At 45.0% G+C, this 18,001-nt stretch overlaps 1 protein-coding gene across 2 annotated transcripts in view; it reads right to left on the bottom strand.

The window, feature by feature from the left end:
- RPS6KA1 (ribosomal protein S6 kinase A1) overlaps positions 1-18,001 on the bottom strand; it is a 1,033,098-nt gene that overhangs the window by 424,620 nt on the left and 590,477 nt on the right. For both annotated transcript variants that reach the window (XM_086957626.1, XM_086957627.1), the window contains one exon: positions 3,978-4,059. In XM_086957626.1, coding sequence (XP_086813752.1) covers positions 3,978-4,059 — 82 coding nt within the window. The remainder of the gene's footprint in view (positions 1-3,977; positions 4,060-18,001) is intronic.

Here is an 18,001-nt window from a genome sequence, read left to right on the forward strand (position 1 = left end):
AGAAGGTTCTGGAAGGGTGCTGGCGCCTGATGGGCTGTAGTTTGGACTAACATAATGACAGGAATATGTTACAGGTGTTTTTTCTCTCTATCATGTATTCCTATGTAGGAATTGGTTTTTGAGCCTTTATTATGTATTTACTACTACTATTTCATGTGTTATGTATTATATACATATGTTATTGGTATGTTATTGCTATTTTATTTACCATGGGACTCCTACTTCGACGACGGGGAATATTCAAGCATGTGAATCTAAAACTGGAGAAGTCTTTTTCCACCCCCATTAATGTTGAATACCACACAGACGAGACAATGCTTAAAGTCAGCAGCTTCCGCCTGTCTGTAGGTCTTCCAGTAAAGCCTGTGTAGCAGCACATACATCCAGGGAGAGGAAGATCTGTTTTCCATCTATTAGCTGATTATTTCATCACAGCCACATTTTGGTCCCTCAACTCAGGGTCCCACATTTTAGTCCCTCAACTCAGGGTCCCATTGGAACGCTATAGCGGTGGCACTGCCTTAAGCATCTGGTGTCCCAGTCTTCTCTAAGGATCAGTCATCAGGTGCTCACAGAAAAATGTCTTCCCAAGTCTCTTCAATGAAGTACCAGGAGCTATTACTCAGAACCCCAAGACCCCAGGTGGTTGGTATGCCTAAGATTACGTGTTTCCAATATAACTACTCAGCTATCGATGTAGATCAATTCACCAGAAACCGCAGCCATTATAGACTTGTCGACTGAGCTCTTTCTCCAGATGGCTTCTCCCCTATTCCCCCCCTCCCCCCATCACCTGCATCGCTGTGTTGACCTCAGAGATGTTTCCATCCTTCCCTGCGCTCTGCTCCAGATACCTCATACGAGTTTCCAAAGCCACAGTTGTTTTTGTGACATTTATAGGTTCTTAAGAAGTGTCCAACCATCATTCCCCCCATCACATCACTAGGCCACATCATAACCTCTGCTTCAGTTTCATCCACCTTTCTTTATTCCTCTACTGAAAGTTAAAATAGTATTCTGTCCTACTTCCTATATTTCTCACCATGATGGAATTGGATCTGCATCGCTGTCACATTACAACAGTACTCAAACTGAGCTGAGTACTATTGTCACTCATTACTGAAGGCGCCACTCAGTCACCACTCCTGCACCACACAACTCCTGAGCTACAGCAATCCCTCCTGGTCTTAGTTAAACCCCCATCCGGGTCTAATTGGTAATCTTCGTACTACAGCAAATGCAGTCCTTACGGTGTTTGCTGGTACAATCTTGAAAACACACTACAGGCTAGGAGATAGGTGCTGTAGACTCTACGTCCTCTGCGTCCCAGCACCACTCGAAACAGCAATTTTGGTTGCTCTGCAGGGGAGTAGAAGCTCAGGCATTCTACAGAACTTCAACTGATTCCAGGCAGCTCAAAATGGAGATAGCACTCAAGAGGAGAGCAGCCAGACTGTAATCCGCTGGATCCACCTCATTGCCTCAAGGCTGTAATTAGACTAATGCTCTATACTCTCTCAATAGAATTTAGGCCCTCTATCAGGTGTCATCGCAGAGTGCCAACAGAGCGGGTTTGGAATCAAATATTTATCCCAAACAAATTCTCAGAAGAACAAGTTTGTTAATAGTCACCGGTCAAAAGATGAGACCTACCTCAGTCAAGCATACGCCTGTTCAACTACATGGCAATGAGATTTGCTATGAAACAAGACCTATCTATGTCTTAGAACGTCATAACCATAATTATCTCACTACAAGATGGAGTGCACAGAGTGGATTCCAAGCTCTCATAGGTAATCATTTGAAAAGCCCAGACCCATACTAAGGGTTTTAGCAAAGTGGAGAGAACCGACTATAAAAGATCTCTTGACGGATGACACTGTTCTTGAATTGGATATCAAGGAGAGAGGTAGGGAGAGTATGACACTCTTGTTCCCCGGTCAATTATCAATAAACAAAAGAAGAGTGTCTTGGAAAAAAATGAATGAAATGAACCATTCTAGGAGCACAATAACCACCACACTGGGATGTTTAGGAAGGCCCTCACTCACCACCTAGTGATGACATGCTTCATCATCGGGCCCCACCAAAGAGACCGAATGTCTCTTTGGTGTGCTGCAACGCCAGGATTACTGCGGAGCTGGTTGGTGAGTTCAGGGCGTGTTGAGTGAAAATGAAAAATTAGTGAGTGATGAGGGTATTTTAAAATTGTCAGTAGTGTATCTGAAGCAATTTTATTAAATGATCACTAAAGACAAAAAGTATAAAATATAAGTGAGGATCCAGTCCACTATTAATTGAATGGTGGGATCCTAGAGTGTAGTCAACATGTTTCTTGCCATCGAAACGGTGTCAATTTACCCAGCAATTCTTCAGGACTGGGTGTGATAAACCCTGGCGGTATGGGCGCTCTAAGGCCCACCCTTACCTAGGGACGTGAGATATGAAAATTATAAAAATGGAAAAAAGTGCAAAAAAATTAGGAATATTAGGTTGATTCCTAATTACTCCTGGTTTAGGAGGCTTCTACTGATCGTTTCTGCACTTTTAAGGTGTTAAGAGTAAACACCATGGGTCTCAGGAGGGGGGTGGGAGCGTATTCGGCACACCGACCTCGACGCTCGCCACCCGTAGTGTACCTACGTCGCCCTCGTACCGGACCCCGACGATGATCATCGTCGGGGTCCGGTACGAGGGCGACGTAGGTACACTACGTGCAGAAACGATCAGTAGAAGCCTCCTAAACCAGGAGTAATTAGGAATCAACCTAATATTCCTAATTTTTTTGCACTTTTTTCCATTTTTATAGTCCTGAAGAATTGCCGGGTAAATTGACACCGTTTCGATGGCAAGAAACATGTTGACTACACTCTAGGATCCCACCATTCAATTAATAGTGGACTGGATCCTCACTTATATTTTATACTTTTTGTCTTTAGTGATCATTTAATAAAATTGCTTCAGATACACTACTGACAATTTTAAAATACCCTCATCACTCACTAATTTTTCATTTTCACTCAACACGCCCTGAACTCACCAACCAGCTCCGCAGTAATCCTGGCGTTGCAGCACACCAAAGAGACATTCGGTCTCTTTGGTGGGGCCCGATGATGAAGCATGTCATCACTAGGTGGTGAGTGAGGGCCTTCCTAAACATCCCAGTGTGGTTGTTATTGTGCTCCTAGAATGGTTCATTTCATTCATTTTTTTCCAAGACACTCTTCTTTTGTTTATTGACTGTTCTTGAATTGAACAGCAAAGAAATAAACGTAAAAAACAAACACTTCCTTATCGAAAAAGGGTTGAAGCCACTCTCACGCACTAGGAGACCACCTTGGTTGTAACGTCTTTCTAAAGGATTTCCAAGTGAAAACCCTCATCACACCCTAAATGCCCTCAGATACTTGTAGACTGAAAAACAAAATGAATTTGCAGAACATCATAATTAAGAGAAACATTGAAATGATATAATCTCAAAAACTGAAGGAAACGAAAAAAACAAGTGCACTTTGTGTTTATATATTGTCAAAGCAATGCATAAGGATATATAAACTAAGGGACTGTCACCAACAGCACGCATTCTGTAACACTTCAGCAGCTTGGCATTCTAGAGGCCAACATTTGCCACATTAAATAGGATATTCAACAACTCCTGAAAAAAATGTGTTTCACCAACATTATCTCTGCTACTTCAGTGTTCTGCAATTTACAATACCTAGACCCTCTTTAGTTTGTAGGGTTGCTTAAAATAACTTTCCTCCATTTTTGGCAGAGCAGTTTTATCAAGCAGGATTAAGTACAGGCTTTCCTCAAGAGTGATGCTATTTTCTGGGAGAGTAGTAGCACTATATATGTATTTAATGCAAAGCACTGGGTGGCACCAGCCTTCATACCCAGTGTGCGTTTTCAGCAGAGGTTACCCTGTATTTCGTAAATGCAGAGATTACCACTTCCCACTCCTGCACTGCACCTACCTTTCAGAGTAGCCTTCTTCAAGACCTTCATGGCGTAAAGATGTCCATTGTCAGGTGGTGTAACTTTCCGAACCAAGAACACCTATGTGATGAGAAAAGAAGCTAGCTGCAATCAAGTTCGAACATAGAGAAATCTGAAGCAGACAGTGAGCTGCAAATGTACAATAAAACAAAACATTCTTCAAAACTGCTTAGTACAGCAAAAGGATTTATGCTGGTGTTTAACAACACTGTTAGGTGCAGCATCAGTGCGGCAGCAGGTGAGGGAAAATGGCAAGGGCACTATTGCATCTACTTAATCCAGAGTCCGTTCCAGGAGAGGGAGCTGGTTTCACTCACACCTCTGAATACAGGCAAAAGAGCAGTCCACAGACAACTTCTCGAGTTCTATTCCAATGAGAAGTATGTAATGAAAGTCTCTCTTCTTCTGGATCTCCAAATACAGAGTTTAAGATAAAGCTACACAGGAAAAATACATCAGCCTTTCGGAACATGTTTGCACCACTCCTCTGAAAATGCTTTCAAAGCTATCAATGAAATCCAACTGGTGAATTTCTCAAATAGCCTCATTTCACCTAATCTAGAATGGACACTCTGGTGTTCTTCCCTGCTGGCTTGAAACGATTAGCTTGCCTTTACTGCACAGGTCCTTTCTGAGGTGCTAAAGACACTTTTCCTCACTTAAAAAAACAAAACAAATTGACGACAACCCTGAATGACCAGAAAGTCACAAGCGCTTCACAAGTATCGAGCTCTTTACCAAGTTTGTAAGCTACAAGATAACACCACACATCACCCTGTGAATGCCCATCAGTCAGGTTTTTTTTTAAAAAAAAGACCACAGCACATTATCTACAAATGAGACACATGTAAAACACACAAAGGCTACTCCTAATTCCTCATTAGACTAGTCCCGTCAGGAGCTTTGTCTTTCTATAAATACTCAACGAAAGAAGAGGACTTGAAGGCACTGGAGGTACTGTAATGATGTGATTCAAATAATATCTTGAAAACAGACTCCAATGTGTGAGAATTGGAAACCCTTACTTAACACCTACCCATTTCCTTTCGGGAGAGTCCAGGTTTCATTAGAGTTCCTTTTTAAAATTGCACTATGAACAATTGAAGCTCCTTCATAAAATTGGAATCTCCTTTGACCAATATGCTGACAATATACAGCTTTACCTGGAAATGAGAGATGACAAGCCAGTACAACCTGACGATATGCCGTGACAAATGAAGCAAATATGGCAACATCTGAATCCTTACTCCTCGCTCCGAAACAGAACTCCCAAATGGACTCCCTGAGGAGCTAAGGTCCATTGATATTTATCTAACCATATCACTTTAGTAAGTTGGGCCTCAACAGCGATGAGGAGCTTTGGTTGCTAATAGGGGAATGAACTGATCAAAATATTCGGAAACTAATTTAGGATCCAGATTAGGTTTACTGGTAGGAATGTGAAGTTTTTAAGGACACAGGTAGGAATTAAGCTGCAAACAAAGTCTGAATGGCACTTAGGCCATTATTTACGGTAGGTACATAGAAGTATATTGCACAGTAACATGCAGATGTAAGATAGGGTTTAGGGTGACCAAAAGTTTATTGCTGAACATTTCATTTTTCAATTTCGACTACTTTAATTTTTTTGGTTTCATGATTCATGTCACTAAGTTTTGAAGAAAAACTAGGATGATAAGTTACAAAAAATATTCAGGGACTAGGAGTAGGAGGGTTTGTATAGCAGTTAGAACATTTGCCCATTCAGGGCTTGAATGCTAGGCACTATTCTTCTTGGAGTATGATTTTTTAATACAATAATACCCGATGAAATGCAATGGTTTGGGGTTTCAAAATATTGAAATCTCAGCATGAGTGAAATTAATAATTGGATTTGTATTCTTTTATTTATTTTTTTGATTTCAACAATGTATAAAATTAATTTGAAGTGTATCAGGCATAGCCCGTTTAGGGCTGAATTAATGGATTGATGTCACTCTACCACCCAAATTATGTAAACGCTATGAAAGTATCTACATGTTGTTGGCATTGCTGAAAACATTTATCAAATTCAGGAATTACGGCACTAAGAATCATGGGATTAATAAGTGCGAGGACATGCACTGTTAAGACACTTCTTGGACTAACTGTGAAAGTAGAAATCATGATAATGCAACTGGAAGCATAATATTTTTGGTATGCGTATTGATGTAGGGAAATAATAGGAATACATTTTATAGACATACACACAAATATAAAATCCCAAACCCCAGAACAAACATTTCAGGTGAGGGATGGTTTCAAGTCTATGTAAGTAGTGAACTGGCCTAGGCATAATACATAGACGTGCAGAAAAAGATAACTCTGGGTTCTGCAGAAATACATAGGTGATAGAGCACATTAGATTTAGGAAACGCACATAAAAGCTGCATGGTCAATTTAGCTGCGCTGAAACACAGATTATATTTCTTTGTAGACTCAAACTTGACAGGACATCAATAATCAATAATTGGTACATATGTCACAGAAAAGGTTACCACAAATCTATCTGTTAAAGGAGCACAACCAGAGGTCGACAATAGAAATAGTTTATGCATGGTCATGGAGCATTGAGCCCAGGGTGTAAACAAGGCTAGATTCTGCCTTGAGGCAAGCCTGTTGAGAATATGTTAAAGTCAGATGGGCTGGTTCCAATGTCGTCAAGCAAGAGAATCACTCGCTATGCAGAAACAAAAATGTTTTTCTAGGTTATCTCACCCTTATTTTGAGAACTACAAGAAAAACCCAGAGAGGGGGCTTCTGCTAAACATGGACACGTGCACAGTTCTTGGAAATATTTACTTGTTTTGGTAAGATCGGTCTAGCTTGCTATTTGCGTCATGTAGGAATTCGTAACTGGTTGATTCGTAACCGTGTTTTTTGTGGAATATTATATATATATATATATATATATATATATATATATATATATATATATATATATCAATGCTTGTAATCCAGAACTTTGAACTCCAGACTTTGGTCTCTTTTTGAGACTGGCTGAATGGACTTAATTCAGGAGCATGGCCCACACACTGCTGTTTCTCCTACAAAGGTAAAGCTAATCAGCGAAATGATTCAGTAGTGCTGGAAGGGATTTGGTGGGGATGACCTCCTGCACTGATCGTTCCGGAGACAGAGCTTTTAACAAGGATGTCGGAACACTCAAGCATCCAGCTGATAATTAGAACTCCCATGACTGTGCTCCATTTGGATTTTATTAACATGAAATGTATCTGAAAGTGGAAGCGAACATTTTGTGATCTTTGCCATTGAAAAACGAGAACTTTTCAAAATAATAATACCATTACTTACCTGAATTCTCTGATGCATTTTGGGAGATGTATGCTTTGACAGTCATGTGACCCAGGACTTTTAAAAAGGCATGCACTTACGCACTTGGTTTACTGCTTCCTCCCGTGATCAAGGCAGAGCGCCGAAACATGTAGGGTGTCAGGAAGCATATGGTGCTGCTTTATCCTTGATTAAAGTATCTGTACTCCGGAAACGGGCCTCTGTGTTTTGTGCTCACAGGTGGTGAATGGACGGGCTTCTCCGTGCCCGTTGTTGAGGCCGCCCTGAAGGGTCGTGGCTCCTTGCTCGGAGGATGTGGAATGGATATATAACAATGCTTGTAATCCAGAACTTTGAACTCCAGACTTTGGTCTCTTTTTGAGACTGGCCGATTTTCCCAACCGATTGATTAAAACCATATTATTGTGTAAAATTGTTCTGTCTTACTTTATTGATAGATTTTTCCCTCCAACAGTATAATATCAATGTAAAGACATGCTAGTCATATAATTGAATATTTTGACCTCACTCCTATCCGTAAACCGTTGTTTGTTTTTACTAACATGCTATTGATATAAGATGGCGTACAGCATCAGTTTCACTAACACTTACAAAGGCTGAGTGGTAAAACATGTCTGTTCTTCTGTGTTAAATAAACTAATTAATGGATATCTGACCCCAATTTTTTTTCGTTCGGACAAGGAAAGCTTTGAAATAATGGAGGCGCGAGTTTTCACCCTCATGGACGTTTGGCACCCGCTACGTTTCGGTTTTTAGCATTAACAGGGAAATCAAATTTCTCGTCAGTTGTACCAGTCGCAGTAGTCACACAAGCAGGAGTAATGTTCCTTATTACTTCAACTAAGCTAGGTTTTAAAGAGGCAGAGGGCATTGATAAATTGACTGCAATGTCACATTACAGCACCAGGCAATGGCTCCTCCATTTCCCATATTCGCCCAGCAAAAGTACTGAGCCAGTAAGGCAACTTCCACAACAATGCACCTTTGAAGATTTAAGCTACTGCTTCAAAAAGGAACGCTGCTTATCTACTGCAGCAGTGTTAGCAGGACTGCCAACCTGGCTGCACTACTTCTTCCTTTTGTGTGTCCAAGTGTGTCCCTACTCAGTAAGGTTAGGATTTATCCTGCAATTGTTTTTATGTTTTTTAATTCTATTGGAAAAAAAACATTCATAATTATTTTTGGGGAGAAGTGCCACGCCCACGCCCTGGGAAGGAGATGGGTGCTCTCTCCATATAAGACTTCTCTGGTGTCTAGTGGACAGATCCGAACTCGGAGACTGCAGTCCTAGTGCGACTCCAGCTTAGGCTAGGTTCTGCTGGAAAAAAAACTGCCCCCTTCCCAACAGAGCTTTTTTCCGCTCAGATCGGTGCTCGAGGGCAGGGTTCTACCCACCTCAACACTAACCAAAGTGAAGGCAAACTGTGCCTAATGGCTGCACGTCACAGAAATAGAAACAAAAAACAACAAAGTCGGGAATCTTTGTGTACCAACCATGTTTTTTTTTTCTCTCCTAAAGAAAACCCTCCTGGTGCTTATACTAGAAGGATTTTTAGGTCTCGTGGCGATTACAGCGCGAAGCGCTGTCCCGCCAGAGACCTATTGTGAGCGACGCAGCTTTCCAGGAGACAGCACCTGGCCGCGCGCATTTCCTCTCTGAGAAGGCGATCGGAGCGGGCCACGCGCACGCAAACGCGCTCGCTGTGGCCAGCTCCTGTCTCCTGGGAAGCTCCAACACCACACACGCATGCGCATACAGAGACACACACATGAGCGCCCATGCACCCACGCACACATACATACAGAGAACCCCCACCACCCCCGCCGTCGCACACATACACACACGCGCACACATACACACACGCGCACACACACACACACGCGCACACACACACACACACGCGCACACACACACACACGCGCGCACACACACACACACACACACACGAGTGCCCAGAGACCCACCCCGCCGTCGCACACATACACACATGCGCGCACACACACACACGAGTGCACCGAGACCCCCCCCCTCCTCCCCCCTCTACAACTAATGCCCACTTACCGCCACTCTGGACTTCAGCCGCCACCACGGGGCTCTCCCTCGGGCATGAGAGCCCCGCATCCCAACTGCTCCTCTCCTAGCCAGCCAATGTGTGGGTGCGAGCTTCCAGCAAGAAACGGAAGTCCCGCCCCACGGTAGTTTTCCTCACGTGCACCACAGCGCCAGCGGTAAGCAGGCTTCAGTTTCACCAAGTCACTTATTAGATCTACTGATAATGACAGGTGTTTATATAATAGCGAAATAATGATTATATTGATAGGTGCGCATTGGAAAGCTCTGTTCTAAATAAGGTGGCAGAAAAAAGCATTTCATAGCAATTAACGGCCAGAAGGACAACTTTGTCTCGAGTGCTGGCTTTAAATGACACTTTGAGAAAGCAGTCGTTTTTAAACACCAATGTCGGTTATTTACTGCAATGTGTATTACCACTGCTGAGTAACCATGAATGAGATGGTCATGAATCATGGGCTGCCAATGGCTCTCCATACATGGTTTACTTTACATAACGCTCCTTTTTCGGGTATAAATGTTATAAACAAAGGTCTTTTTACCAGAACACCGAGACAAACCCAGCGGAATCAGCAAGGGGATATCAGGAATACTGAACTGACATGTGGGCTACTAAACACATGCTCGCTTGTAAAGCATCACACGGAAGTGGCCTCCCTGATAGAAGATCTGGGGCTAGACGCCCTGTTCCTAACCGAAACATGGACTAGCGCTGATAATGGGGTAGAATTAGGGCTGGCCTGTCCCTCAGGGTACAATATCCGCCACATCCCAAGGGGGAAGGGCAGAGGAGGGGGGGTTGGTATCTTTAAAGAGGAACTGAATTGCACCACCCTGCAGGTAGAGGAGGTTGTGGGAATGGAAATGATGGGCCTCACGTTTCAGGGACGAGGGGGTAACCTGCTCACAGGCCTGGTCTGCTATAGACCACCAGGGAGTACCACATCCTTTACGGCCTTCCTAGACGTAGTGGTGAGCCTTGCTCTAAGCCACTCCAGAATGGTGATTCTGGGAGACTTCAACCTGTGGGACAATGGTGTGTTGGGGCCCCATTTGAGAGACTTACTGGCAGTGCTTAATTTGTAAAATTTGAAGTGCAGGTGCTCTAAAAAATTTCGGAGGCCACACCCACTTTCGCCTGGCTCCACCCACTCTAGTGGCTCCGCCCACATCAGCAACTGGCACTGATGAAAAGGCAGATGTAATACCCGATCTGAATTTCAGCAAGGGAGCCTTGCTCCAAGTAAGGTTTTGATAGGAGGCTTCCCTGCCCTGTGAACATTTTGAAAAAGATTAAATGAAAAGTGTATTTAAAGCACAATTTCTCACATGCATTATAATACCTAGCACTGGCATAATGAAGGCATTACACAGTGGTGGCCAGTGTTCGGATATTAGCATCATTGTCAAATTGAGGTATCCACATGTTGTATAATGGTGGCCACCATTGACAAACGGAGTGCATCCTATGTGACAGTACTTTTCTGTGATATGCAGAATAGACGTTCTTTGCAGCAGGCATGTTAAGTTAACTCTCTCTCTCTGCTACTACAGAGTCAAAAGGTGCACCAGACAACTCGGATCTCTCAGCAGGAACATGATAAATCATCACTTTATCTTTCACTTACCTACAGAGTCACTGGGTGTTGGGTAAATAATTCCTGCTGCTCAGCCTGGTCGCTGTAGCTGGAGTCTGTGGGGTTACTCACTACAACCTGTGATGTGACTGATAGTGTTGTGATGTGCTGGAGACAAGAGAAGCCTAGCCCATCTGCAGCTTGTAGTGAGGGTGAGAGGTCATGCTGTGGCACACTTTCAGAGCTGTGCCCTGCGTTTTAGAAACACGGCGCCCACTCTCAAGTCTCACTATGACTGGCATAGCCACCAAAGAATCGCCACAACCAGGCGAGAGGAGCACTGTTCGGGAAGTCATGTAGGTCGTTGAATTATGAATTCGGTCGGCGGCAGAAGCAATTCTTGGTGGTGGCAGAATTTTTAAATTAAAACATTGTGCTTCTGCTCAGCCTGCAGGGACCAGAAGCCTTTCAGTGGTAGTGCCTACACCAGATATGAAGCGGCTGCCGAAATTCCAGTAGGGCTGCAGGCCATGAGTGTGCCTCCTGTGGGTGCAGCTCTATCTCACCTTAGCTGCTCAGCACACATTGTGCCCAGCCTGCACTCAGCACACTTGAAGCGCTTGAAAACGTGTGCACACACACCAGCACAACGAGGTCTGAGGCCTTAACAAAACTGAAAGCAGGCTGCAAGCGAAGCATGTTTGCCACCATACGCCTGATCTTAAGGACAGTGGGGAGCTCAGTGTGTGGCACCAAAAAAAGAGGGAGCAATCAGACAAGGCCTAGTAATCCGACCATATGGCACCATGAGCCTAGCAGAGATTGTGTGAACATGCAAATTACTTTACATACCGCCACTTTAACTCAAGTGGTATTTCTTGCTCTATACCAGTTTGTTGTAAAGCAAGAGTATGATTATTCTGGCATCGGTCATCTGCATGCTGCTAGTAGGAGACTATTACAAACAATCTTACCATTAGTGTGACAAATCAACCTGACACATGCCCGTTGTAGAAAACTATGTCACCATGTGCTTATGTTTTGGCATGAAGGACAATTTCCATCAGCAAGGCGAAATATTTTGTAAATAACAGGCACCAAGTCGGTTCTGGGTATAGGAGGCATTACATTTAGCATAAGGGTGCAAATCAGGTGCATAGATGCTCCTGTACCCAGATTACAGTTGCTTTTCGATGATTGGATGTTTACTATAGTCAATAAAACAGACAGTTCGAAAAAGTAACTTTTCTATAAACAATGCATTAGCAACCAATTGCTTACAAGGTACCTGGTATTCTTTTAGGAGCAATGCGTCACACAATGAGAATGTTCGCTATTTGTTTTAAAAAGCAGAAAATTACACACTAACACGTACGAATGGTTTCACATGCACATTCATTAATTTAGCATTCTGTTACTGAATTGTATTATTCTTAAACCTCTCGTATTCGGATTAAAGCAAAAAAAATCTACTTTCTGAAGTCTGTGCCATCACTGGGGCTGTGTTCTACTTTATGGTGTTATACCCCATTCCTAGTGGCGCCAGGCAGACAGGAGAAACCACTACGATTGACAGAGCAATGCCCACCTTGCCGAGTTACAAACAAAATGATCTGGCCGGCTGCACCCGTTACTTCTCTCACATGCAAGGCGCCAACTGCCAAATACACTGTGGGCCCCTCCTCCAGCCCCTGCTCTTTGAAGCAAAAGCATTCCAGGCCAGCATTGGGTGGGGGAGGGATTTACATGTTGACTCAAAATCAACCCTGTCTCTTGTCTCTGGTGCTGTGTGCACCCCCCACCCCGCCACAGGCTAGAGGGCTTAACAGACTGTCACCTTCTGAAGCTAATATATACATGTCATTGTAAAATGCGGCGCCCACCATCCTGATGATACAACACTGCCTTGTGCCTCTGCATAGCTGCCATGGTTTCAGATTGCTATGTGTGACATATTCATAATTTCTGTGTAAATATGAGTGACATTTCAACATATATATATGAGTGACACTTTTTTTCGAGCCGAATCAAGTAATGAAGATGAGAGAAACACATAAAAAATTATCGAAATGTCACACATAGCAATCTGAAACCGTGGCAGCTATTTTTTAAAACCTCAACTCCAGTGCGTGCAGTTGTGTATGACAAGAGACAACACACGACACAAAAGGTTAGGCCGCAGTAACAGAAAGAATTATGACGTAGTAGTACTTACTGTTGTGAACAGACTTCAACTTCTGCTTGAACTTCTGCTACTAGTCTCAGACAGAGTCGAGTCCAGTGACTGCTGCAGCTGGTATTCCACTGTCTGTGGCAGGCACTCAGTCCTGGCTGTCTCAGAGTCGAGCAGGGGTCAGTAACGGAGCGGTGAGCCCAGACTAGAGCTGCTGAGCCACACAGGGGATTTGTCCTTCGGAGGCCGCACAGCAGCAGTGTGCTCTCCCTACACATGAAGCGCCCGATGCAGCCCAGGCCTCTCATGCCGTGCTGTGCCAGTTTCACAGTCCATACTGTAAGTGCCGTCCTGGCAGCACCGGTGTCCAACGCCAGCCGGGCAAAATCATTTACCGCGCATTCAGCTCAGGCTGGCTGCGGGAGGCAGCGCAACTAGTTTCAGTCTCTGGGACGGCCGACGGGGACATCATATCGACACTGGGACTGGGCAGCACACCTCTCCAGTCAGTTTAGTCCCCCGCCGCTTCTCAGAGACCCTCACTTCCTGTCTGTGATGTGGTCAGCACCGGGCGGGAATTAATGCGGGCAGAGAGGCAGCAGCATGCCCTGGCAGATGAAAGTTTTGCAACTTTGTAGAAAGCACTGGGCAAGCACTCCCAGAGCAGCACGATCATGGCAATTACTGTCTCCTGGAGTCCTGCTGGCAAGTCTGCGGGGAGGAAGCTCTCAGCAGAGCAGCCGGAGGCCCGGCACACACAGGTGTCAGAGGCCCCAGTAAATCTCGCCGGGTTCACGCACGGGGAGCTCGAGCTGCAGTGTGCTTAAAAACACACGTTTCTGGTAACGTAACAGCTCGTGGGTTTTTCTTTTATTAGGCCAGTCTCTTAACAGCAGTGCCCCTGGTAGACCCGGCCCTGAGAAAAAAGTGCCGGTGCTTAGCACCGGAAAGCACCGGCACAAATTAAGCACTGCTTACTGGATACTTGTAAGAATTTAAATCTGTTACAACTGGTAAAGTCCGTGACCCATCAGGGTGGTCACATGCTTGACCTCCTATTTACCAACCCGCAGGAGACCGAAGTAATAGATAACACTCCGCAAAGCTGGACGGACCACCACCTAATCCGCTTTAAAATCTTGGTAGGCGGGATAGTTGGCCCCATCAGCCACTCAGCGGCAGCTCGAACAGGCAGGGAGTGGGCAAAACTGGATAGAATGGATGTTCATTTGACCCTACCCAATGCTGACATGTTTGATCCCCGGGCTACGGTAGAAGGTAAAGCCTACTAGGAATTTGTCACGGGAGCTCTGGATAGGATGATCCCGATTAAAAGGATAAAAAGTAAGATGAAACCATCCGCTCCCTGGTACACGGATGAGCTGAGAATGCTGAGACGGGTATGTAAGAAAGCTGAAAGAAAGTGGCGTTTGAACTACTTAGAGGGGGAAAACGGGAATTAAAAGCGCTACAGGGGAAATATAAGAAGCTGATCCTGGAGTGTAAAGCTGAGTACTACGCCAATTCTATTCTGCAAGCCCCTAACAGCACGAAAGCTCTGTTTAAAATAGTTAGGGAGCTCTCAGCCCCGGCTTGTCTTGGTAATAAGACCATTGCTTCACAGGACCTGTGCAACAATATAGCCTGCCACTTTACAGATAAAGTGGCTAAGATTGTTGACAAGTTTCAAGGCCAAGATCCCGGTGACCCTGCTCCTGTGGACTAGAAGGCGGAACCAATCCCTCTTCAGTTAGCCACCTTGGATAGATTTCCTAGCCTAAATGACTGTACATTTAACAGCATGGCACATGGGATGGAGTCCGCGCTGACTCTGATGCTGGACAAACTGAGAATGCGGGCCGACATCGGGAATGTCACGGTGCTAGTGCTTCTCGATATGTCGGCCGCATTCGACACGGTTAACCACTCTATTTCGCTGGGAAGGCTTGAGAGCATGGGGTTGCGGGGATGTGCACTACAATGGATGCGGTCCTACCTCTCAGGACGACAGCAGGTGGCCACATTGGCACCCTTCGCTGCTAATAAAACGGCAATAGATCATGGGGTCCCTCAGGGGTCGGCCATCAGCCCCATTTTATTTAATGTATATCTACAGCCGCTCCTCCCCCTCATTAAATCATTTGGGGTGAAGGTAGTAAACTACGCAGATGACACACAGCTGGTGTTCTCCCTGGAAGGGAAGCACGCAGTCACAATGGACACATTCCAGGAATGTATGCGCCATACAGCCAGGTGGCTCAGGAAGAACTCCCTACAGTTCAATGGGGAGAAAACAGAGGTGTTGTCCTGTGCCCCAGCAGGATTAACCAAGCACCTACCGAGGGAATTTAGACTTACCCCGGAGGAGGAGCCAGTGCCACAGTCTAAAACTTTAAGAAATCTAGTGGTCTTGCTTGACAAAAATCTACAAATGGAGTCACAGACCAATAGGATATCTGGCGTGTGTTTCGGTCTCCTACGGCTCCTCCCGATCCTGCAAGACGACAAACGGTCGCTGGTGGTGAGGAGCATTGTCCAGAGCAGGCTGGACTATTGCAACTCGTTATATCTGGGGGCGCCTCAGTTTGTCATTGACAGGCTGCAGAGAGTGCAATCGGCAGCGGCAAAGCTGGCACCAAAAAGAAATCGCCGTGCCTCATCTCACCAAGCCCTACGGGATCTACACTGGCTGCCGATCAAGGAGAGGCTACTTTTCAAGTCTCTGTGTATGGTGTTTAAAGCAACGCATGAACAAGGCCCAGCTCCGCTGCAGGGGTGTTCCTCCTGGTACCGGCCACAGAGACAACTCCGTTCAGCTGGTGCAGGTCTGCTGGAAGTTCCAAGAGTCAAGCGGGCTAGGCTGTGGGGCAGGGCCTTCCGGGTGGTTGCGGCGCGCCGGTGGAATGAACTTCCCCTGAGCATCAGACAGTCAGTCCCTTATGAGTTTCAGGCACAGCCTGAAAACCTGGCTTTTTCCGACGACTTGTTAGTGCTTCTCTGCGCCCATGATTCTTCTTCATCCGAGTCTGATATTGTAAAATCTATGCGCCAGGATACCCGTAGGGTGACAGTAGGCGCGGTATAAAACCTTCATACAATACAATACAAGAATGGGTTAACTGCGCGCAGCAAAATTGAAGGACACTGCTCCTCTGTTCCATCACTGTAACCTGCGTGAGGCAGTAGCAGTGTTTTCTCACATTAAGTAGGCGGACTTTTGTAACAACCTGAAATGTCACCTTTGCGCTGTACTAAGGAATACGTACACATCGGAAAGCTCAGTTGTTCTACATAAGGTGGCAGAAAAAAGCATTTCATAGCAATTAACGGGCAGAAGGACAACTTTGTCTCGAGTGCTGGCTTTAAACGAGACACTTTGAGAAAGCAGTCGTTTTTAAACACCAATGTCGGTTATTTATTGCAATGTTAAGAAAGGTGGAGTGATGGCTATCCCTATTTCTCCTGTCTTTTAGCAAGTGACTGACTAATGTGGGCATGATTCTGTGGTGTTGCTCACACGCGTATCACTTGTGCACTAACAAGCAAGACTAACACTCTATATCGCATAAGCAACAGCTAACCATTCACAAACAATGTTTATATACTAATAGCAAATAAAAAAAATATTTATGCAAAGCATTGTCATTTACAATGCCAGTAACTCAAACTTTAATGCTGCGAGACCTATTGCATTGTAAATGCTTGTTATTAGTGTGGTGGATAAACAGTTCAACTCCACCACCCTACACAGGTAAGGCGATGGACATGAACGGTTCGTCTATCACATTAAGGAGGCTAATATATGGTGCTCTTTAAGAAGGTACACTCCTCCTCACAGGTTCCAACTTCTCGATTTTCGTAGCTTGCATTTTGTAACTGACAACAGTGTGAACAGGGAGGGTTGGTTTATGTGAATTTGAGAGAATGCTGCAGAACTGTAGTGACAGCTACATAACTTATTTTTCTGCAGCATTGGGATTCACATGTCTGAATACAGATTACCAAAGCAGTACTTTACATAAATATATATAAAAGCAGAAAGAGGCTTACCCCAATACCTCAATAAAAAAAGGTTGTGCAGTACTGCCTGGCCCACTGCAGTTTGTTGCTGACTGCACGTCTAGGTAGTAAGATGTGGCAAATGTGTGGGCTAAAGACCACCTGGCTGCGCTACAGCCATCTGGTAATGGTAATCCAGCAAAAAAGCAGCTTTTGCCGCCATGCCTCTTGTTGAATCAGGGGCGGCCTTAGGCATGTGCAAGCTGTGCACCTGCACAGGGCCACCAAACCCCAGGGGCCACCACGCCAATGTATATCCTTAATATAATAATCCTCCGAGGATGGATACATATTTGCGTGGCGGCCCCTGGCAGGGATTTGGCGGCCCCTGGCAGGGATTTGGCGGCCTCCGGCTCTGTTCCACTTCCAAACACCCTGACAGCCCCCCTCTTCCCTGGCCACCACGCTCTGCCCCGCCCAGACCCTCTCTTCTGGGGCCCCCTACCTAGGCTCCCTGCCCAGGGCCGCCATGAGCCTAGAGCCGCCCCTGGTTGAATAGGCTCCCCAACCCTATGCTTCAAAGACTTACTGACTTTAAGGTGGCAGTAAGTGATAATGGATGTTATCCATGGAGTTATGTCCCGTTTTGACAGCCAATCACCTCTGAATGTATTTACTAGGATATCAACAAATGATTAGTCTTTCTAATAACCGTAGTTCCATCAATACACTATTATAAACATCTATTAATATCCAAGGAATGGAGTTACCACCGAGCCGTGGTTGAAGGCTGTGGGGAAAAAGTGGGGAAATTAACAGTTTTGTTTGGATGAAATGATGCGAGTAACT

This window comes from Lissotriton vulgaris, chromosome 2_1 (assembly GCF_964263255.1).
Source record: "Lissotriton vulgaris chromosome 2_1, aLisVul1.2, whole genome shotgun sequence".
In the NCBI taxonomy this organism is placed as follows: Eukaryota; Metazoa; Chordata; class Amphibia; order Caudata; family Salamandridae; genus Lissotriton; species Lissotriton vulgaris.